General features: G+C 49.1%; 2 protein-coding genes and 1 non-coding gene across 8 annotated transcripts in view; all 3 read left to right on the top strand.

The window, feature by feature from the left end:
• The first annotated feature begins 4,713 nt into the window (after positions 1–4,713).
• On the top strand, positions 4,714–11,855 carry RABGGTB (Rab geranylgeranyltransferase subunit beta). The gene is made up of 9 exons (XM_020968540.2): positions 4,714–4,816; positions 5,047–5,154; positions 6,279–6,476; positions 7,469–7,574; positions 8,551–8,603; positions 8,689–8,799; positions 9,320–9,445; positions 10,252–10,401; positions 11,043–11,855. Exons 1-9 carry the CDS (start codon positions 4,814–4,816, stop codon positions 11,181–11,183), a joined length of 996 nt encoding a protein of 331 aa, XP_020824199.1. The 5' UTR covers positions 4,714–4,813; the 3' UTR covers positions 11,184–11,855.
• On the top strand, positions 6,590–6,673 carry LOC144458087 (small nucleolar RNA SNORD45). Its single transcript, XR_013487639.1, has one exon. It is a non-coding gene; the product is annotated as a small nucleolar RNA SNORD45 (small nucleolar RNA).
• A 2,097-nt stretch (positions 11,856–13,952) lies between the features above and the next one.
• Positions 13,953–16,025, top strand: part of MSH4 (mutS homolog 4) — an 87,243-nt gene continuing 85,170 nt past the window's right edge. For all 6 annotated transcript variants that reach the window (XM_020968519.2, XM_020968522.2, XM_020968523.2 and 3 more), the window contains exon 1: positions 13,953–14,257. In XM_020968519.2, the coding sequence (XP_020824178.1) occupies positions 13,966–14,257 (292 nt within the window). In that variant the 5' untranslated portion in view covers positions 13,953–13,965. The remainder of the gene's footprint in view (positions 14,258–16,025) is intronic.

The following is a 16,025-nucleotide window of genomic DNA, read 5'->3' on the forward strand; positions in this document are numbered from 1 at the left end:
GTTGATTATGTGGAAATGGTCATTTTAAAAACCACAATACCAAAAGCTTGTGGGGTTTCTAGCAGTAGACTTTGAAACAAGGGAAGGGGATCTCCCAGCATTAGGGCTTCTCACCTTCTTTTGGCCCATTTCTCAGGCAGCAAGGCTTACGCTGCTCCCTGAGATGCCTAATTGTGACATTCAGAGGTGCAGTCTTTTTACCTAAGATTGGCAAAGCAGGCAGTGTGATTGCCCGATCCTAGCATATAATTGGTCAGTGTCCGTTCAACACCTTCCAGCCTCCCCAGGAACCCATTGTTTGTCTGTTAGGCTGTGATTGGAATGGGGCCGCCCATCAGCCCTGGGCATGGGAATTCTGTCGATGGCACCCCGAGCGCCAGTCCCTAGAAGCAGGAGGAAATCTGGCGCAGTGCCCAACCAATGCCTTTTTTGGGAGGGAACAGGGTAAAGAAATCTACATATGAGACTACGTTGGTCTCCTGATGACTTCTGTGCAGTCTTTATTTGCACATACTTTTATAGGGAACAGTTGATGGTGTATTAATACTCTAGGCATATTTTCTGACCTTAATTCATGAGTTATGTGCTCACTGGGAGAGAAGTTGATTTGTGACTGCATTTGTTCTGATTTTAAATTTAATAAGCATATCTGTAAAAGATACAGCCCATTTTATTTATTAAACTGTCCTGCTAGACCACTGTCTCTGACACTTGAAGAGCACGCAGTAGGGTTTTTTAAAGGACGGTGCTGACTTTGTCATTGTTAAGATCCATGAAATTGAACCATACGGTGTAGAGATGCACACCAGACTGTGCCTTCTCTATAGACGAGGGACTCGAGAAAGCAGGAAACTTCTACACATCCTAAAGGTTCTGGGTTCCAGAATGAGCAGAGTGGCTTTGGGAGGAGCTGAAAGGGCCTGCCCTCCCTGCCCCCAGCCCTCCCCTTCCCCTCCCTGGCCCCAGCTCCCCGGCCCCCTCTACGCAGTCAGGTGGTGGAGGAGAAAAGAGGAGATTGGGGGTGGCCCTCAAGGTGGAGCTTCAGCCCAGTGTGGGCTCCAGACACAGCTCCCCACAAGGACTGGGGCACTCCCTGTGGCAGTGGGTAGGGCCGTGGCCTCCGCTGGCTCTGAAGAGTCTGGCATCAGAAGCTGAAGGTCTGATTTAGGGAGCCTGAGGTAGTCATAGTAGTTACTGCGAGCATTTATACAGCGCCTACTAAGTACCAGGCACTGGGGTAATAACCAAAGCCCTGTGGGGTCTCATCTGATCCTCACAACAGCCTAGGAGGGAGTGCTGTCCTTATTTTGCAGTTGGGGAAACTGAGGCAGAAAGAGGTGAAGTGACTTGTGTAGAATCATAGCTACTGCATGTCTGAGGCTGAATTTGAACTCATAGCAGAGCATCTCAGCCCTCACCCAATGGGAAATGCCTTCAGTTCCCAGTGCCATAGGCCAGGAAGAGGGAGACGATGGAATGCTGGCTTCTCTCCCTGTTGGCTCCTTCCCATCAGCTGTATCCATCTCTCAGCCAGACCCCTGGGGCAAAGGACTCGACCTCTGCCCGTGAGGAGAGTCCCACACGATCATAGCTGAGGTTGGATTTGAACTCAGTTCCTCCAGACTCCAGGGCCGCTGCTCTATCCACTGTGCCACCTAGTTGCCTATTTAAATCCACCTGTCTCTTAATACTTACCAGTTTTCTCATGATAATAATTACACGATTCATATCATCACATCGCCGAAGTTTGCAGGAACCGTTCGCTTCACAATGGTAAAGTCCTGTGCTCCTAACAGCAGCCCTCATCAGAATAAACGACAGAGATTGGAGGCTTTTAGAAGACACGGACGTTGGTTATTTTTCCTATTTGGACCTGCCTCCTTTGATTCGCAGGAGTTGTTAGAACCCCATTTTCCACATTTGTCAGGGCAGGGCTTGGAGATGAGGGTTCCTCCTTGTGGGTCAGCCTGAAGGGAGCCTGACCCAATTTGGTTCCTCCAAAAGCCTGGCTCTTCCAATCCCCCCAAGTCCAGCTCTTGTTGAGGAATGAGCCGGGAGCCAAGACACCAAGGTTTTCAGCAGGGAGGAGGACCTGGAAGCCTCACCCAGACGTCTGTGCCGCCCAGCCCAGGAGCATTTCGGAAAGAGACTCGGCCATCAGCAGGCTACAAAAGTGAAGAGTGCGTGGGCATGTGTGTGCAGACATGAGTACATGTGTGCAATGGGAGGGATGGACAGACACACAAACAGCTCCCTGTGCTGCCGGCACCCGGGAGATGCACATGTACTACACACACGTCATGGCACCTGCTGCTTGGGCTCCGCCAGTGCAGTCACTCAGCCTGATGGGAGGATCTCGAGGGCACTCTGCACTGGACTCGCACGCTCACGACCCCTCTTGACCCCATCGGGTGGGCTCCAGGAACGAAGATAGACTCCCTTCGACAAGTGAACATTTGGCTGTGTCTCTTGGGTGGCTCTGTTCGGGTGAGTCTGCGCAGCGTGGTGTCCACCTCTGGGCCCAGCCCCGGCTACTCTCTGACCATCCTCCCTGGCGCCTCTTTGTCCAGTGGCCCATCCTCAGATCTAGAGCTTCCTGTCCTCTCCGTCCCTTTCGCAGTGCTGACCACCCCCCCTTACCTGACATCACTCTCCTGCTCTGGGGCAGCATCGCCCCACCCCAATGTTTGGTCCATCCCAGGCTTCCTTCTCATTGCTGCCCTCCCTTAGATTTCATCAGTTCTGGGGATTCCACTGTCATGGCCAAGCCAAGGACTCCCAGCCTTCCCTCCCGGATCTGCCTCTAACACCTGGCTGTCCCAAAGGCATCTCAAAACCAGCTCGCAGAAAACGTCATGAGCTTCCCCCCAAACCCAGCGCTCTTCTCCATTTCTCTGCCATCGGAAAGGGCCCCATGATTCTTGTAGACACCCGGGGCTGAGAGTGTGGGCTCCCTCGCCCCCCTGCTGCCCTGCCGTCAGGGACCCTGTGTGGTCAGCTCTTCCCTCCCTCCTCTCCATCCCCTCTCTCCCCTCCCACCCCACCCCCACGGGCCAGGCTCTCAGCTCCTGTGGTAGGCCCAGGCAATCACCATCCAGCGGGCCAGGGTGCCGATGCCCAATGTCTCCACTCCCGGCCCTGCCCCAGAGTCTGCGGGGACTCTTCGCTCAAGCATTGCAGAAGATGCCCCCGCCACAGCTTTCCAGGCCCCTTGTAGGTCGCTGGCGCCATACTCGCCGTCACCCCAAAGGGGCTTGCTTAGGGTTTTCCTTGCTATGCTGCGCCGCTCCCTCTCCTCCCTCCAGTGCCCGGCCCGTCTGCAGCGCCTCCTTCTCTCCCCTCTCCTTTGGGAGTCTGCTCCCTCCTTCACTTACCCAGGCATGGCCCCTGGCTGTTAGCCTTGCCTCCCCTGGCAACGAAACGCCTCAGTCAGTACGTGGCACTTACATCTCAGGTCTATCTGCCCACCACCCCACGTCCCCCATCTCGGCTCCTGCAGGGCACTGCCTGGGTCTTATGTCACCACCCAGCACCGAGCACCGAGCCTGGCAAACAGGAGGCACTTCATAACTGAACGTGTCAAACGGAAAGCCCCAGAGATGGAGCCGAGGCAGGCGCGGTCTTGTAGGGACAGCAGCATCAGGAATCGTGAGACACACCATTTCAGAATGGCAGATTGCTAGGGATAGCCACGGTCGCATTTAACTACGCCCACTGGGAGAAGGGCGGCTCCGGGCGATGAGCAGAGGTGACCAGTGGCCGGTGGCGTCTGACGCTTCCTGGCCCCAGCAGGGGTTTTCTGGGCAGAGAGGCTGGCCTGGTTTGCCATTTCCTTCTCCAGCTCCGGGCAAGTCCCTTAACTGTGTTTGCCTCGGATGAGGAAACTGAGGCAGGCAGGGTTAAGCGACTTGCCCATGGTCACACAGCCAGTAAGTGTCTGAGGTCACATTCAAACTCAGGTCTTGCTGACTCCAGCCACGTACCACCTGGCTGCCCTTGCCTGGCAGATGGTAGGTCCTCCACACTTGGTGATTGATTGACTGACTGATCGAGGGTGCTGGAGAGGCACCGCCCACTTGCTAACAGCCCATTCCCTCAAGGAAGGAAGTCTGCTGAGAGAGCCTTTGTGGGACATTCCGGGAAGCCCCAGGAGCCCTTCCTCTGGAAGGTTCCCCGGGGTTTTACTCCCGCTTTAGGTACTTCCTAACTCCGTGACCCTGGGCAAGGCGTCCAACCTTGCTCAGCCTCCGGTTCCTCCTGTGCCAGAGGAAGCGGCCAGACCGGATCTGAGCTCGAAATCTGCCACAGTGACTGCCCTTCGCAACGATTCTCTTATTGGTTCCCCACGACGTCCCCGAGAGGCGGGGACTGTTATGACCTCCGTTCTACAGAGGAGGAAACTGAGGCATGGGAGGCCAAGTGCCTTCCCCACAGCCACACAGTTTTCTAGAGTCTGAGGTTGGATTTGAAGTCAGGCCTTCCGGGCTCCAAGTTCAGCCTTCTGTACACGTTGGCGCCCCCTAGCGGCCACAAATATAATCCTAAGGCCATAAACCCGAGTCTCCTGGGTTATTCCAGTGCGAGGAAGGGAAAGAAGCGCCTGCGCATGCGCATGCGCCCGTGCCCGCGCCGGCGTCCCAGGTTTTTCTGAGCAGGCAGCGGCGCGGACGCCTCGTAGAGCAGGGAGGTCCTTCGGCCAGAACGGGGCCACTTACGCCGGCGGCGCGATCGGGGCCTGCGTGCGTGCTGACGCAGGTGCCGAGTGACTTGGGGCGCCCGCGGCCGTCCTCGCCCTTTCTTTCCGGACCTGGCCATGGTGGGTATGATCTCCTGGGCGGTCTGTGGGCCGGGTTTCGGAGGAGGCCGTGGGGTGTCCGGGGAGAGTGGATCGGGGGGTCGAGGCCTTGGGCCGGTGCGTGCCGGGGCCTCGGGGGCGTCTGGGCCGGGGGCCGAGCTGTGCGGGTGGCCGTGTCTTGGGGAGCGGACCGGGGTCCTGAGCTCCGCAGTCGCTCGGGCCCTGACCAGCGGCCTTTGCGTCTTGCCCAGGGCACGCCCGAGAAGGACGTGGTCATCAGGCCGGATGCCCCGGACACGCTGCTGCTGGACAAGCACGCCAGCTACATCTCGGCCTACGGAGCCAAGAAGGACGATTACGTACGTAGGGCCGGGCCGGGCGGGCCGAGGCCTAGGGAATGAGCGAGGGCTGGCCTGCTTCACTTGGGGGAGGGGGGGTCTGGGCGGCCTTGGGGCCAGGGAGGGGAGCGCCGTCGGTCAGCGCTGTCTGAAAGCGTCGGGACGGGTCTGGACCGAAGTGCGGATCGTGGGGCAGCCGCGGCCCCGCTCCGCCTCCGAGAGTACGAGGCCGCCGGGCCCTGAGCCTGCCTGGGTAAAGTCCCGTTTCTCGGGCTTTATTTTGTCATTAAGATTGCGGGTAAACCCTTTAACGTTAAATCAGAAAACGCATCTGCGCTTCAGCCAGCCCTTATAGAGAGGGCAAATGGCCTTTTTTTTTTTTTTAACATCAGCATTAAAATTTGAGAGTGGGAAACATTTTCCTTAATGCATTTTGGCTCATTTTTGTTCGGGTTATTACTTAAACCGTTAGAGTAAACTGTTATTGTTTTGTAGTTATTCAGTCATTTCTGACTTTTCATGGCATTTACCATTTCCCTCTCCAGCTCATTTTACAGATGAAGAAGTTGAGGCAAACAGGGTGAAGTGTCTTGCTCAGGGTCACAAAGCTAGTTAGTGTCTGGGGCCAGATTTGAACTCGGGGAGGTAGTCTTCCTGACTCCGAGGTTTGGCATTGTCCACTGCATCACCTAGCCGCTCACTCCGGTAGTTTCTGATACAGTAATGGAATAGTCATCAGCTAAGTCAAGTTCTTAACTGGGGGAGGGATCATGACTTGTGCTTGATTTCCTAACAGAGTCATTGGGACTTGTCCAGGTAGGTAGCTTAGTATATTAGAAAGAGAGGTACCTTTGTTCTCTGCAGGGGGTGTTCCTCTAAGCAAAATTCCACGTTAAGTTAGATTTGTGCTTTGATTTCCTCGTTTTATCCACTGTGTTGCTAGGTCCTTGAGAGCAGAGGTTGATTAATGGTGTTTGTATACGCCATGGTACCAAGAATTAGTCATAGCTAGCATTGAAGTTATTGAAGTTTGCCATGTCAGAAAGTGAATTACTATAAAAGCATACCTGCTTACCATGTTAGGTAAAACATATACAGTAATATCAACATAGTCTAACGTGATACAATACAAATGTTCCCTTCAGGAGTACTGTATGTCTGAATACTTGAGGATGAGTGGAATCTATTGGGGACTCACAGTGATGGATCTAATGGGACAGCTTCATCGAATGAATCGAGAGGAAATCCTCACTTTCATAAAGGCATGCCAGCATGAGTGTGGTGGCATCAGTGCCAGCCTCGGCCACGATCCTCACCTTTTGTACACTCTTAGTGCTATTCAGGTAAATATGGTCCCTTGCTTTTTTTTTTTCTCCCTTGTTTAAATCACCTAACAGTGTTGAGGGCAATTTCTAGGTAAGGCTATTTGTTTTGAAATCAAAGCTGTTACTTTCAAGGTCAGTGATGTGATGGCATGTATTAGCTGAATCTAAAGTTGATGCATAGCACTACTTTAGCTCTAGAATTACGCTGAGACCTTGGAAATTCATTTTTCATGATCACTTTCATATCTGATGCTATGTTCCTTAGATACTAATGTAAAGTTACACTGTCCCCAGTTGGTATTTGGGACAGTAAAATGGAGAGGGGACTGAGAAGTGGGATGTAGGATTCTGTGATCCTTGTTCTGCTGCCAGCTTGCTGTGTGACTGGGCATAGCTTGGCTTCTTTGGGACCATTGAACTCTTTAGTGGATACCCATGGGCTACCTAACCTGACTGATAGGGGTTATTTGCCAAGCACATGGCGTGCCTGACAATGATCTTCCTGCCCTGGAGAGCTTACATTGTACTAGGGAGAGCAAAATCTGCAGAAGTCCTAAGTCCTACCTGACCCGTATAATTTAGGGGAAGAGAACGTCCTTTTCTGAACTTGTTTCCTCTGTAAGATGGGGGCATTGGGATTAGGTGATCTGAGGTTTAAATATCCTCTTAAGAGTACTGAATGGACACCAAATGTCCAAAATGTACCCTGCAAGTAGTCCACCACGTGTTTCTCTGGTAGCTTATCTGCACCCTGGTGGTGTGGGCTCTTTGGTTTTCACTTTGTATTCCTAGTATTTTGTACTGAGCAGGCACTAAATAATTGCCTAAAAATTAACTGTAAAATGTGCTCTTTGCCCTTAATTCTTAATAATCAAAATAGGAAAAAGACAGTGAGTAAGATGAATTTGGAAAGGGCCTAGTTAAATTTCAGAAAGTTGGGCTGTATGTAAAGAGTATTGTGGAGGTCAGTGACGTAAATTTTAGTAACTACTGCATTTTTTATTTTGCAGATTCTTACTCTTTATGATAGTCTCAATGTTATTGATGTAAATAAAGTTGTTGAATATGTACAAAGTCTTCAGAAAGAAGATGGGTCCTTTGCTGGCGACATCTGGGGTAATGCTTTTATGTCAGTTTAGCATAATGACCAGAATTGCACTGTTAGAGTAGGCCCTAAGTGCAAGTAAAGAATCATTTTAGGAGCGGAGAATTAGTATTCTATGATAGGCTGCTTTTAAACTCTATTTTAGGAGCTGACGTGGCAAGTTAATGTGTCCCCATGTATCTGGGACTTGAAAAAGAAATTAAACTCTTTAAGTTTGCCATCTTTTCAGGTCCCACTAAGCAGCTGGTCTGTTTGGAGATATGTCTGTCTGCTGGAAGTCCCAGCATGCACTGTAGTAATTCTATTTCAGCATATGTGAGCACTGGATCAGAGGGGGCAAGTCTAGAATGATAAGGTAGGTAAATTTCACCCCTGATATTTGGTGGCTTTGTAAAGTTTTTTGGTATTTTCTTTATAAAAGAATCTGCACTGGAAAAGAGGGAGTAGAAATAAGAAAACTTTACAAACTTGCTGAATATTTGAGTGAAGAGGGAGAGGGCAACATTTCACCTTAGAAATGTAGACCAAGTCCTTCTGTAATCTTCAGTATAAGCATTATCATCACCTCTCTGAAAACAGTGCAGGCTGTGCTGTCCAGGAAAGGGATTGACTGGATACCAACCAGCTGTTTGATGGAATATGAAAATCCAGTTTTTTATTTTTGTTTTTAAAGGAGGAAGGAGTTAATCCCTTCCTGTGTTTCCAAGCATTTTTAATTCTAGGATTGCTCTGATTAGTTAGCTCTGTGACCTTGGGACTAGTCAGAGCCTCAAATAAGATATCGTGAAGATCTTAGTGCAGTTGCTGGCTGTAGATGCTAGATAAACATTAGCTGTTATTGTTAAGAAGGGGGACCAGGTTGTTATTTTCAGTTTTGCTTACAAGAGGAATGGTGTGGCTGTGGCGTGTGGGAGATAGCAGATCTTGATCTAATGTGATACACATGTATTTACTGGGGTGTTTATATTATGGTGCCTTTTTCCCCAGGTGAAATCGATACAAGATTTTCTTTCTGTGCTGTGGCAACATTAGCACTTTTGGTAAGTTTTAAGTATTGTATTGGAGTTGTGAACTTAACTGTCTCTGTCTTTGGAATTTCATTGAAAAACACTTTCTGTCTTGTAGGGGAAGCTAGATGCCATCAATATTGAAAAGGCAATAGAATTTGTTTTATCCTGCATGAACTTTGATGGTGGATTTGGGTGCAGACCAGGCTCTGAATCCCACGCTGGGCAGGTAAACGGTCTGGAGCATTCAGGCAGTATTTGAATGTTGACCCGGGGCCCCAAGTCACATGATTGCTGTTTAGTGGCACATTTTTATTGTTATACCGTTAACTAGCTGTGTTTCCTCCATTTTTTGGAACTGGCTTACCAACCCTTTGTGGGATAGATCCTCCCCACCATTCCTAGAAACCAGAAGCACTTAGCACCCTGGTTTAGCGTATGGCAGCGTAGGTGAGTTAAAGTCTGGGAACTTTGCCACCTTGTTTTTTGGCCAAAAATAGTGATCATCTTCAGCACAGTACTAAACATTCCTACCTATGTTCAAGTGTACTAATTACCATTTAAAATACATTAAGATGTAGGGGAACAAAGATGAATTAATTTGCTGACAGATCACAAATAGTTGAGTACAGTCTTCTCTCCGGGGCTTACGTTTAATTTTCCAAGCGATCCTTAATTTAGCAGTAATCCTGTAGTATGGAAGTCAGAATAAAATTTTATATACATGAACTTTATGTCTGTAATTTTAGATCTATTGTTGCACAGGATTTCTGGCTATTACTAGCCAGTTGCATCAAGTTAATTCCGATTTGCTCGGTTGGTGGCTTTGCGAACGCCAGTTACCATCCGGTGGCCTCAATGGACGACCAGAGAAGGTAATTGTAATCTTGAGAATCCTAAGAATTGGCACAATCTTCATGTGTTCCCTAAGGATATTCCCCTTGGCCTTTTTTGTGCTGGCACAGGAATTCACAATTAAAGTCATCTTGATACTTTTACAACATAAACTCCTTTTCGAGGCTAGATTTTTAGATCCCGTGAAGGATATCTTGTTATCTTTTAAACACTAGTAGAGAGTTGGCCCAGGCAGTGAAGCTGTGGTCCACCTGCTGCCCAGATTTGAATGCACTTGCTAATCTCCCTCCTCTGCCTGCTATGTGATACCTAGGGTCATCTTCATACCCGATCAGCCATCAGTGCTAGTGCTGTACTTGGAGGATCTTTACTATTCCCTCTCTCCTGTAATTCTTAGCTGCCTGTTCTACATTAAGAAAGGCCCTATCCTAAGCTCTTTCCACATTCAATTTTGGAATGTTCCTAAACTGGAAGCTTTCATTCCTTCTAAATTTGTTTTTTTTTTCTTTTTGAGACAATTGGGGTTAAGTGAGTTGCCCAGAGTCATACAGCTAGTGAGTGTTGTGTCTGAAGCTGGATTTGAACTCAGGTCCTCCTGACTCCAAGGCTGGTGCTCTATCCACTGGGACACTTAGCTGCCCCCTTCTAGCTTAATATTAAAAGGGCTTAGAAATTTTTCTTTTTGTGTGTTTTATTTTTCCTCGACTAAGGTAGCCTATTTAAATCCACCTGTTTCTTAATACTTAGCAGTTTTCTCATCCATAGACAGGTGGAGGGGTGGGTAGTTACCAGTGAAACAAATGTTTGCATCTTTTTTCCCCCTCAGTTACCAGATGTATGTTATTCCTGGTGGGTCTTAGCTTCCTTGAAAATAATCGGAAGACTTCACTGGATTGACCGGGAGAAATTGCGCAGTTTCATCTTGGCTTGTCAAGATGAAGAGACCGGAGGGTTTGCAGACAGGCCAGGAGATATGGCAAGTTCTCACTATGCTGTTTTTGTCATAGTTTTGACCTGGAGCTGTAAAATGGGATAAAGTAGAGTGCCCCATTTGAGGAAGTGGGGGATAGTTCTTGAAGGCAGAATGGGGTTTTGTTGTTTAACAATTAGTGCTGATTTAACAACTATGTGACTATAGAGCTGTCCTTGAAAGTACAACAACAGGGTGATGAAGGGGCCTTTGAAACTATTTTTTAGTAAGCTCAATACAGATTTATTGGGGAAAATTTTATCTCACTACAGGCCTATTCACAAGTTTCAGACAAAAAAATGTACTTTAATTCCTCGGGAACTATAAAGGAAAACAAAGCCTCCCGTTTTAAAAAATGACCTGTGTCTGTGATGAAGAGTATTTTAATTTGTCTGTTTAGGGCTTTTGGTTTATAGCAGAATACATTTTACTTAATTAAATGGACTGGTTTCCTCTATGCCAGAATTTCTTAAACTGGTTTTTGCAAATAAAAACTACACCTTTGTTTCAATGTGATTCGTTTACTTTGCAGCCCTTCACATTTTAATTTTCCTTAATACTTTCTGGAGGCCTTTTGCAATTGAACACCTGTTGTAATGTATCAAAGAGTTGTGTTTCCTGACCTTGCTTTCTTAATTCCGAAATAGGTGGACCCTTTTCATACCTTGTTTGGAATTGCTGGACTTTCTCTGTTAGGAGATGAACAAATCAAGCCAGTCAATCCTGTGTTTTGCATGCCTGAGGAAGCACTTAGAAGAATCAATGTGCAGCCAGAACTCGTGAACTAGACAGCAAGCCCACTAGACTAGTGCTTGACACATCTTTACTTTTTCAAACGTGCACATGAACGTAGCCGAACAGAGTTTTGGCGAATTGGTCTTACGTTGTACATTGTGTCAAATCAATTTTAATAAATTCTATAATTATAAATTTGTGTTATATATGTGTGTGGATATATATTGTAAAAAGCAACCCTGTCCTAATACATAGCTTCAGGTGACTGACTGTAATGCTGTCTAATTGTTGGCGCAGTAGGTTAATGGCACTTGAAGCATGTAATGCCTTTGTAAATGATTGCCAAGTATCAGAAGTTTTGATGTGTAAATAATGAAAAGATGTCATTTCTATTTAATGAGCTCTTCATAAAAACCCAGCAACAAATGAAAGCCCTTCCTCACCAGGACTGTAGAAGTGTTGTCATTAGCTTGTCATTAGTGTTCATGTAAAGTAAACGGTGTAACATCTTTTACTTGGGAAAGGACTGATTTGTTGTGTAGACTTGCTCCCTATAAATGGGTTAGGAAGTTACGAACTTGCCCACCTATATTGCATACTCTTTGTATATGTCTCAGGAAAATGTCCAAACAGCAGTGTGATGAATGATTTTAGTGTGCTTACATGGAGATGGATCTTCAGCCTAGCATGGAAAAATTTGAGAATAAAGTGAGTATTCCAGTTGAGATTTTGTATCCCCCTGAATTTTATTTTGTTTGTTGTACACAACTAGTTCACTTGTCTATAGAGCCTACCTAGGGCCTAGGATTTCCCAATCACCTGATGAATCAAGACCAGCTTGATTTTCTATCTCGAATGTGCATTGATGAGGCGGGAGGCAGGATGGAAGCAACTCCGTTTATTTTTAGCAAAGCACTTATATAGTAAAATAACAGGAACTCTTTCTCAAGTTACAATGACGTATAGCCCATGCTGTGCTCAGAGACCAGTGCATGCACGTCCTGTGTACTTATTTGACTCCAATCCCAGAATAGACTGCTAATGACCCTATAATAACTAGGGGAGTTAAAGACCTTTGCGAGAGGAGCCTCTGTCCGTCAGTGAGACCTCACGAACAGTCTGTGGCCCTCTACATCCTTACAGATCCCCAACATTTTTGTCCATAGACAACATTGGGATTTCACATGGTCTGATGTTGGCTGCATTGCTGCTGCTGCTGCTGTGCTTTCAAGGAGCTTCCTTTAAGTGGGGCAAATGCGTCAGAAGCGCAGAAAGTCATTTAGTAAAATCTTGAAGGTGGTCCTGTTGAGAGGACATTTATAAATGGGGTCGTTGAGGAGGCCCCCAAATGGCTGAATTGGGCCTGTAATGCCATTTTCTAAGCTGAGAATGCTCAGAGCAGGCCTAGAGATGGGAGTGCCAGTAATCAAGTAGTTTAATTAGAGTGAGGAATGTGAATTTACTTCACGGTGAAGTAAAAGCACAGGTTATATACTTAAATCACAGCGAGGGAAGGGAGGGGGGCGAAGGTGGATTACAGCCATTTAGAGGTTTCCCACCAGAAACCCTTAAGCTCCACAATACTGTAATTATGGTGTCAAGTCTTTGGGGAATGTGACTGCCTCCCGTAAAGTACAGAACCAGAGAGGGAACAGGTTCTACAACCTGTGATTCTATTCACTTAAGGTCCAAGGATTGTGAGTGTTGATTAATAAGTTCAAGCTGCATAGTGAGCTTGTAACTCCCAAGCCAGAGAGGAAGCTCTTCAGAAAACTAAACTATTGGTATATTCATTACACGTTGATTAATGTGAAAGTTATAAATTCCTTCCTCAGTGGTGACAATTGGGTGGGGACGGGAGCATCTCAATCATCGTTGAGTCTTCGTCAAGAGGGAACACTGTCCTTAATGGTTTCTCATTCTTGCCATTTTGGTGCTTCTCAAGTTCTATATTTGCATGTCAAATCTTCAATTTGGTCTTGTCATCAATAACACTTGAGTCCTCATTCTGCCCACCCTCTCCCCCCTCGTGGTAATTCTGGATCCCAAGCACTCCGTTCCTTTACTGTGGTGACTCTAATCCCTCGGGAGCCTAACTGTGGCTTCATGGCGCAGGAATACTGTCGACCTGGAAGCTCCGGTGTTGGGGTACCTTCATGGGGTGACTGGTGGCTTCTTTCATCGTCTGCTTAAGGAACGGGCAGTTTTAGGAATTCTTAAAACTGCTTTCAAGTAGTTCACTGCTTAAAAAGATCTCTCCTTGATGTATTTTGAGGCAGTTGCTTTCCTTAGGACACACAGGATAGTTCACGTTTTTTCGTTTTTTTTGACTTCCCGCGGCATCATTAGCTTCCACTCAGCCCACCCCACTTTCACCGCAGTGCCCAAGACTGCAGTTCAGGAACAAGCCTCAGGGCACGTGGCTTGCCCAGACGCGGGGCGGCCCTTCCCCCACTGATCACGTGGGCCGAGTGAGGCCTCCTGCCGGCCGCTCGCGGTTTTGTCCATGTGCTTATTCCAAGCCTGGGTTCTTTCCCTCTCCTGGAGAGCCCAGTCCGTGATCCTTAGCCTGGTTTTTCGGGTCTCCCTCTAATTCCGCAAATGGCTGATCCTTCCCTACGTTGCCCGCCGCTCTAGCTTCCCCTTCCGGGCCTATTTCCGGCTCCAGCGGGGCGTGCCTTTGCAGCCTCGCTCGGGCAGAGAGGCCTGCTTTGAGGGGCGGGGCTCAGTCGCTGGGCGTGGCCACGTGACTCTGCACCTGCGCCCTGTGCTTCTCCTCGGGCCCGGCCCCCCGTGGGTGACGCGTCAGTGCGGGGCGGGGCTTCCCTGAGGAGGATGTCCGGGCCGGAGGCTCAGAGCCCCTCATGTTCGCGGCTGTGGGACTTCCCCTCGCCTGCGAGAGGGATTCCGCCTCCGGGTCCCTGCTGCACATCCGACCCCCGGCGGACTCCGCTGTGGGGCTCGGCCGAGCGCGGCCTGCCCTTGCCCGGCGGCCACCGCCCCTGGTCGGGGCCCGGGCCCAGCAGCAGCTCCTGGTCGGGGCCTGGGCCCAGCAGCAGCCCCGGCCCTGTGCGGTGGAGCAGCAGCGGCCGCAGCGTGCCGGGCAGCGCCCCCCGGGCAGATCGAGGTGGGGCCGCCCCCGCCCAGCCCCGTGGTGCCTCCGGGTGGGGGAAGGCACGGCTGGGCCGCGGACCTCTCCAGGCTCCCCTCCCTCCTCTGCAGTGACCTCCCCTCCCCCACGGGGTCGCGGCCTTGGAGGCCAGAAGAGCCGAGGTCAAGGTCAAATTAGTCGTCGGACCCTTGGGAGGGTTAGACTCCGGCCCCTCCCTCCTTTGCAAAGTGGGGCCCAGGAGGGCCCCCTTCCCGCAGGGGGGGAGTGACGCGAGGCGATGACGTCATGGTGCGCCGGGCCCGGGAGGCTTCCCTTTGCGTCCAGGCCCGCGTGGCCCCTCGTGTGCCCTGCGCTGCTCAGGGCCTGGCTCACCAGCTGTGCGCCTGATACGAGGTCGATAGCTGGCGCGGGTGTAGATACACATATAGCTGTGTGTGTGTGTATATATATATATAGTGCTTACCCTGTACAGACCGTGAGCCGTGCTTAGCGGGGAGCCTGAGCGTACCAGGACGCAGAGAGAGGCAGGGTCACCCAGGGAGAGCAGAGCTCTGCCCCGCAGGGATTGGGGAGGGAGTCAGAGGGAAAGCATGAGGCAAGGGCAGGACCGGCAGACGGAGCCTGAGGAGGCGGGGAGGACTATAGAATAATGTTGTCACGGGCGTGTAACAAAACGCAAAAGAAACCACCTACCTGAAGTATAAACTCAGCATGGCCAAAACCGAACTCATCAGCTTTCCACCCCAAACCTCTCCCTTCCAGATTTCCCCATTTTTTTTTTTTGAGCTCAGGTCCTCCTGAATCCAGGGCCAGTGCTCTATCCCCTGTGACCCCAGTTCCTCTATCAGGCTCATAAGCTAGGAGTCGCCCTGGACTCACTCTCTCACCCCCCCATATCAATATCCAATATGGTGCCAGAGCCTATTGATTTTACCTTTGCAACTTCTCTCTAATGCACCCTGTTCTCTCCTCTGACACTGTCACCCCCGAGATAGGCCCTTATCCCTTCACATGTGGACTGCTGCAGTGGCTGCTGGGGCATCCCCACGCTCTGGGCCATCCTCTGTTCAGCCACCAAAGTGATTTTCGAAAGCACAGGCCCAGTCATGTCATTGTTCTCATTAAATTCCATTCAGCTCCTTAGCCCCACATTCATGTTTTCTCAATCTTCTTAAACCTGTTATCACCCTCGTTTGTTATTCAGTGAGCTGGTCTTGCTATTCCATGAACAAGATAGGTCATCTCCCAAATCCAGACGTTCTGCCCGTGTCTGGAATGCTCTTCCTCAACTCATTTATTGAACACTAATAGCTATAAGACATTATGCTGTGTGTTCTTCATCGGGAAGATAATGGTTTCTAATATGAGAACATTATCTGAAGCCCACTTGGGGAAATCTGAAATGTGATTTTAATCCCATTATTGAGTTTTAATAAGCATTACCCCTTATGTCATCTCTGGTGCTTGACTCACCTGTATAAAATGCCTGTATAATCACTCAGTAGCAAGTATTAAGCATTACGTACCAGTCACTGTGCAAGAACTAGGAATATAAATACAAGCAGTCAAACATTAAGTGCTAAGATGCGCCAGGCACTGTACTAAGCCCTGAAATTACAAAAAGAGGCAAAGGGCAGTCCCTGACCTCAAGGAGCTTACAGTAATGGAGGAGACAATATGCAAATATAAATATATGAAGGAGTTTACATTCTGATGGAGGAAGACTGCGTAAAATGAAGCTCGGGAGGAGAGGAAGAATGTGAAGGTACCCTCTGGGAGTTGG

The sequence above is a fragment of the Phascolarctos cinereus genome, unplaced genomic scaffold (genome assembly GCF_003287225.1).
Source record: "Phascolarctos cinereus isolate Bilbo 61053 unplaced genomic scaffold, phaCin_HiC Scaffold_5;HRSCAF=322, whole genome shotgun sequence".
Lineage (NCBI taxonomy): Eukaryota > Metazoa > Chordata > Mammalia > Diprotodontia > Phascolarctidae > Phascolarctos > Phascolarctos cinereus.

Coding starts and splice junctions, on each gene's coding strand:
- RABGGTB (XM_020968540.2), top strand. Junction 8,800..9,319: donor CTGAATCCCACGCTGGGCAG/GTAAACGGTCTG, acceptor CTGTAATTTTAG/ATCTATTGTTGCACAGGATT. Junction 10,402..11,042: donor CAGACAGGCCAGGAGATATG/GCAAGTTCTCAC, acceptor ATTCCGAAATAG/GTGGACCCTTTTCATACCTT.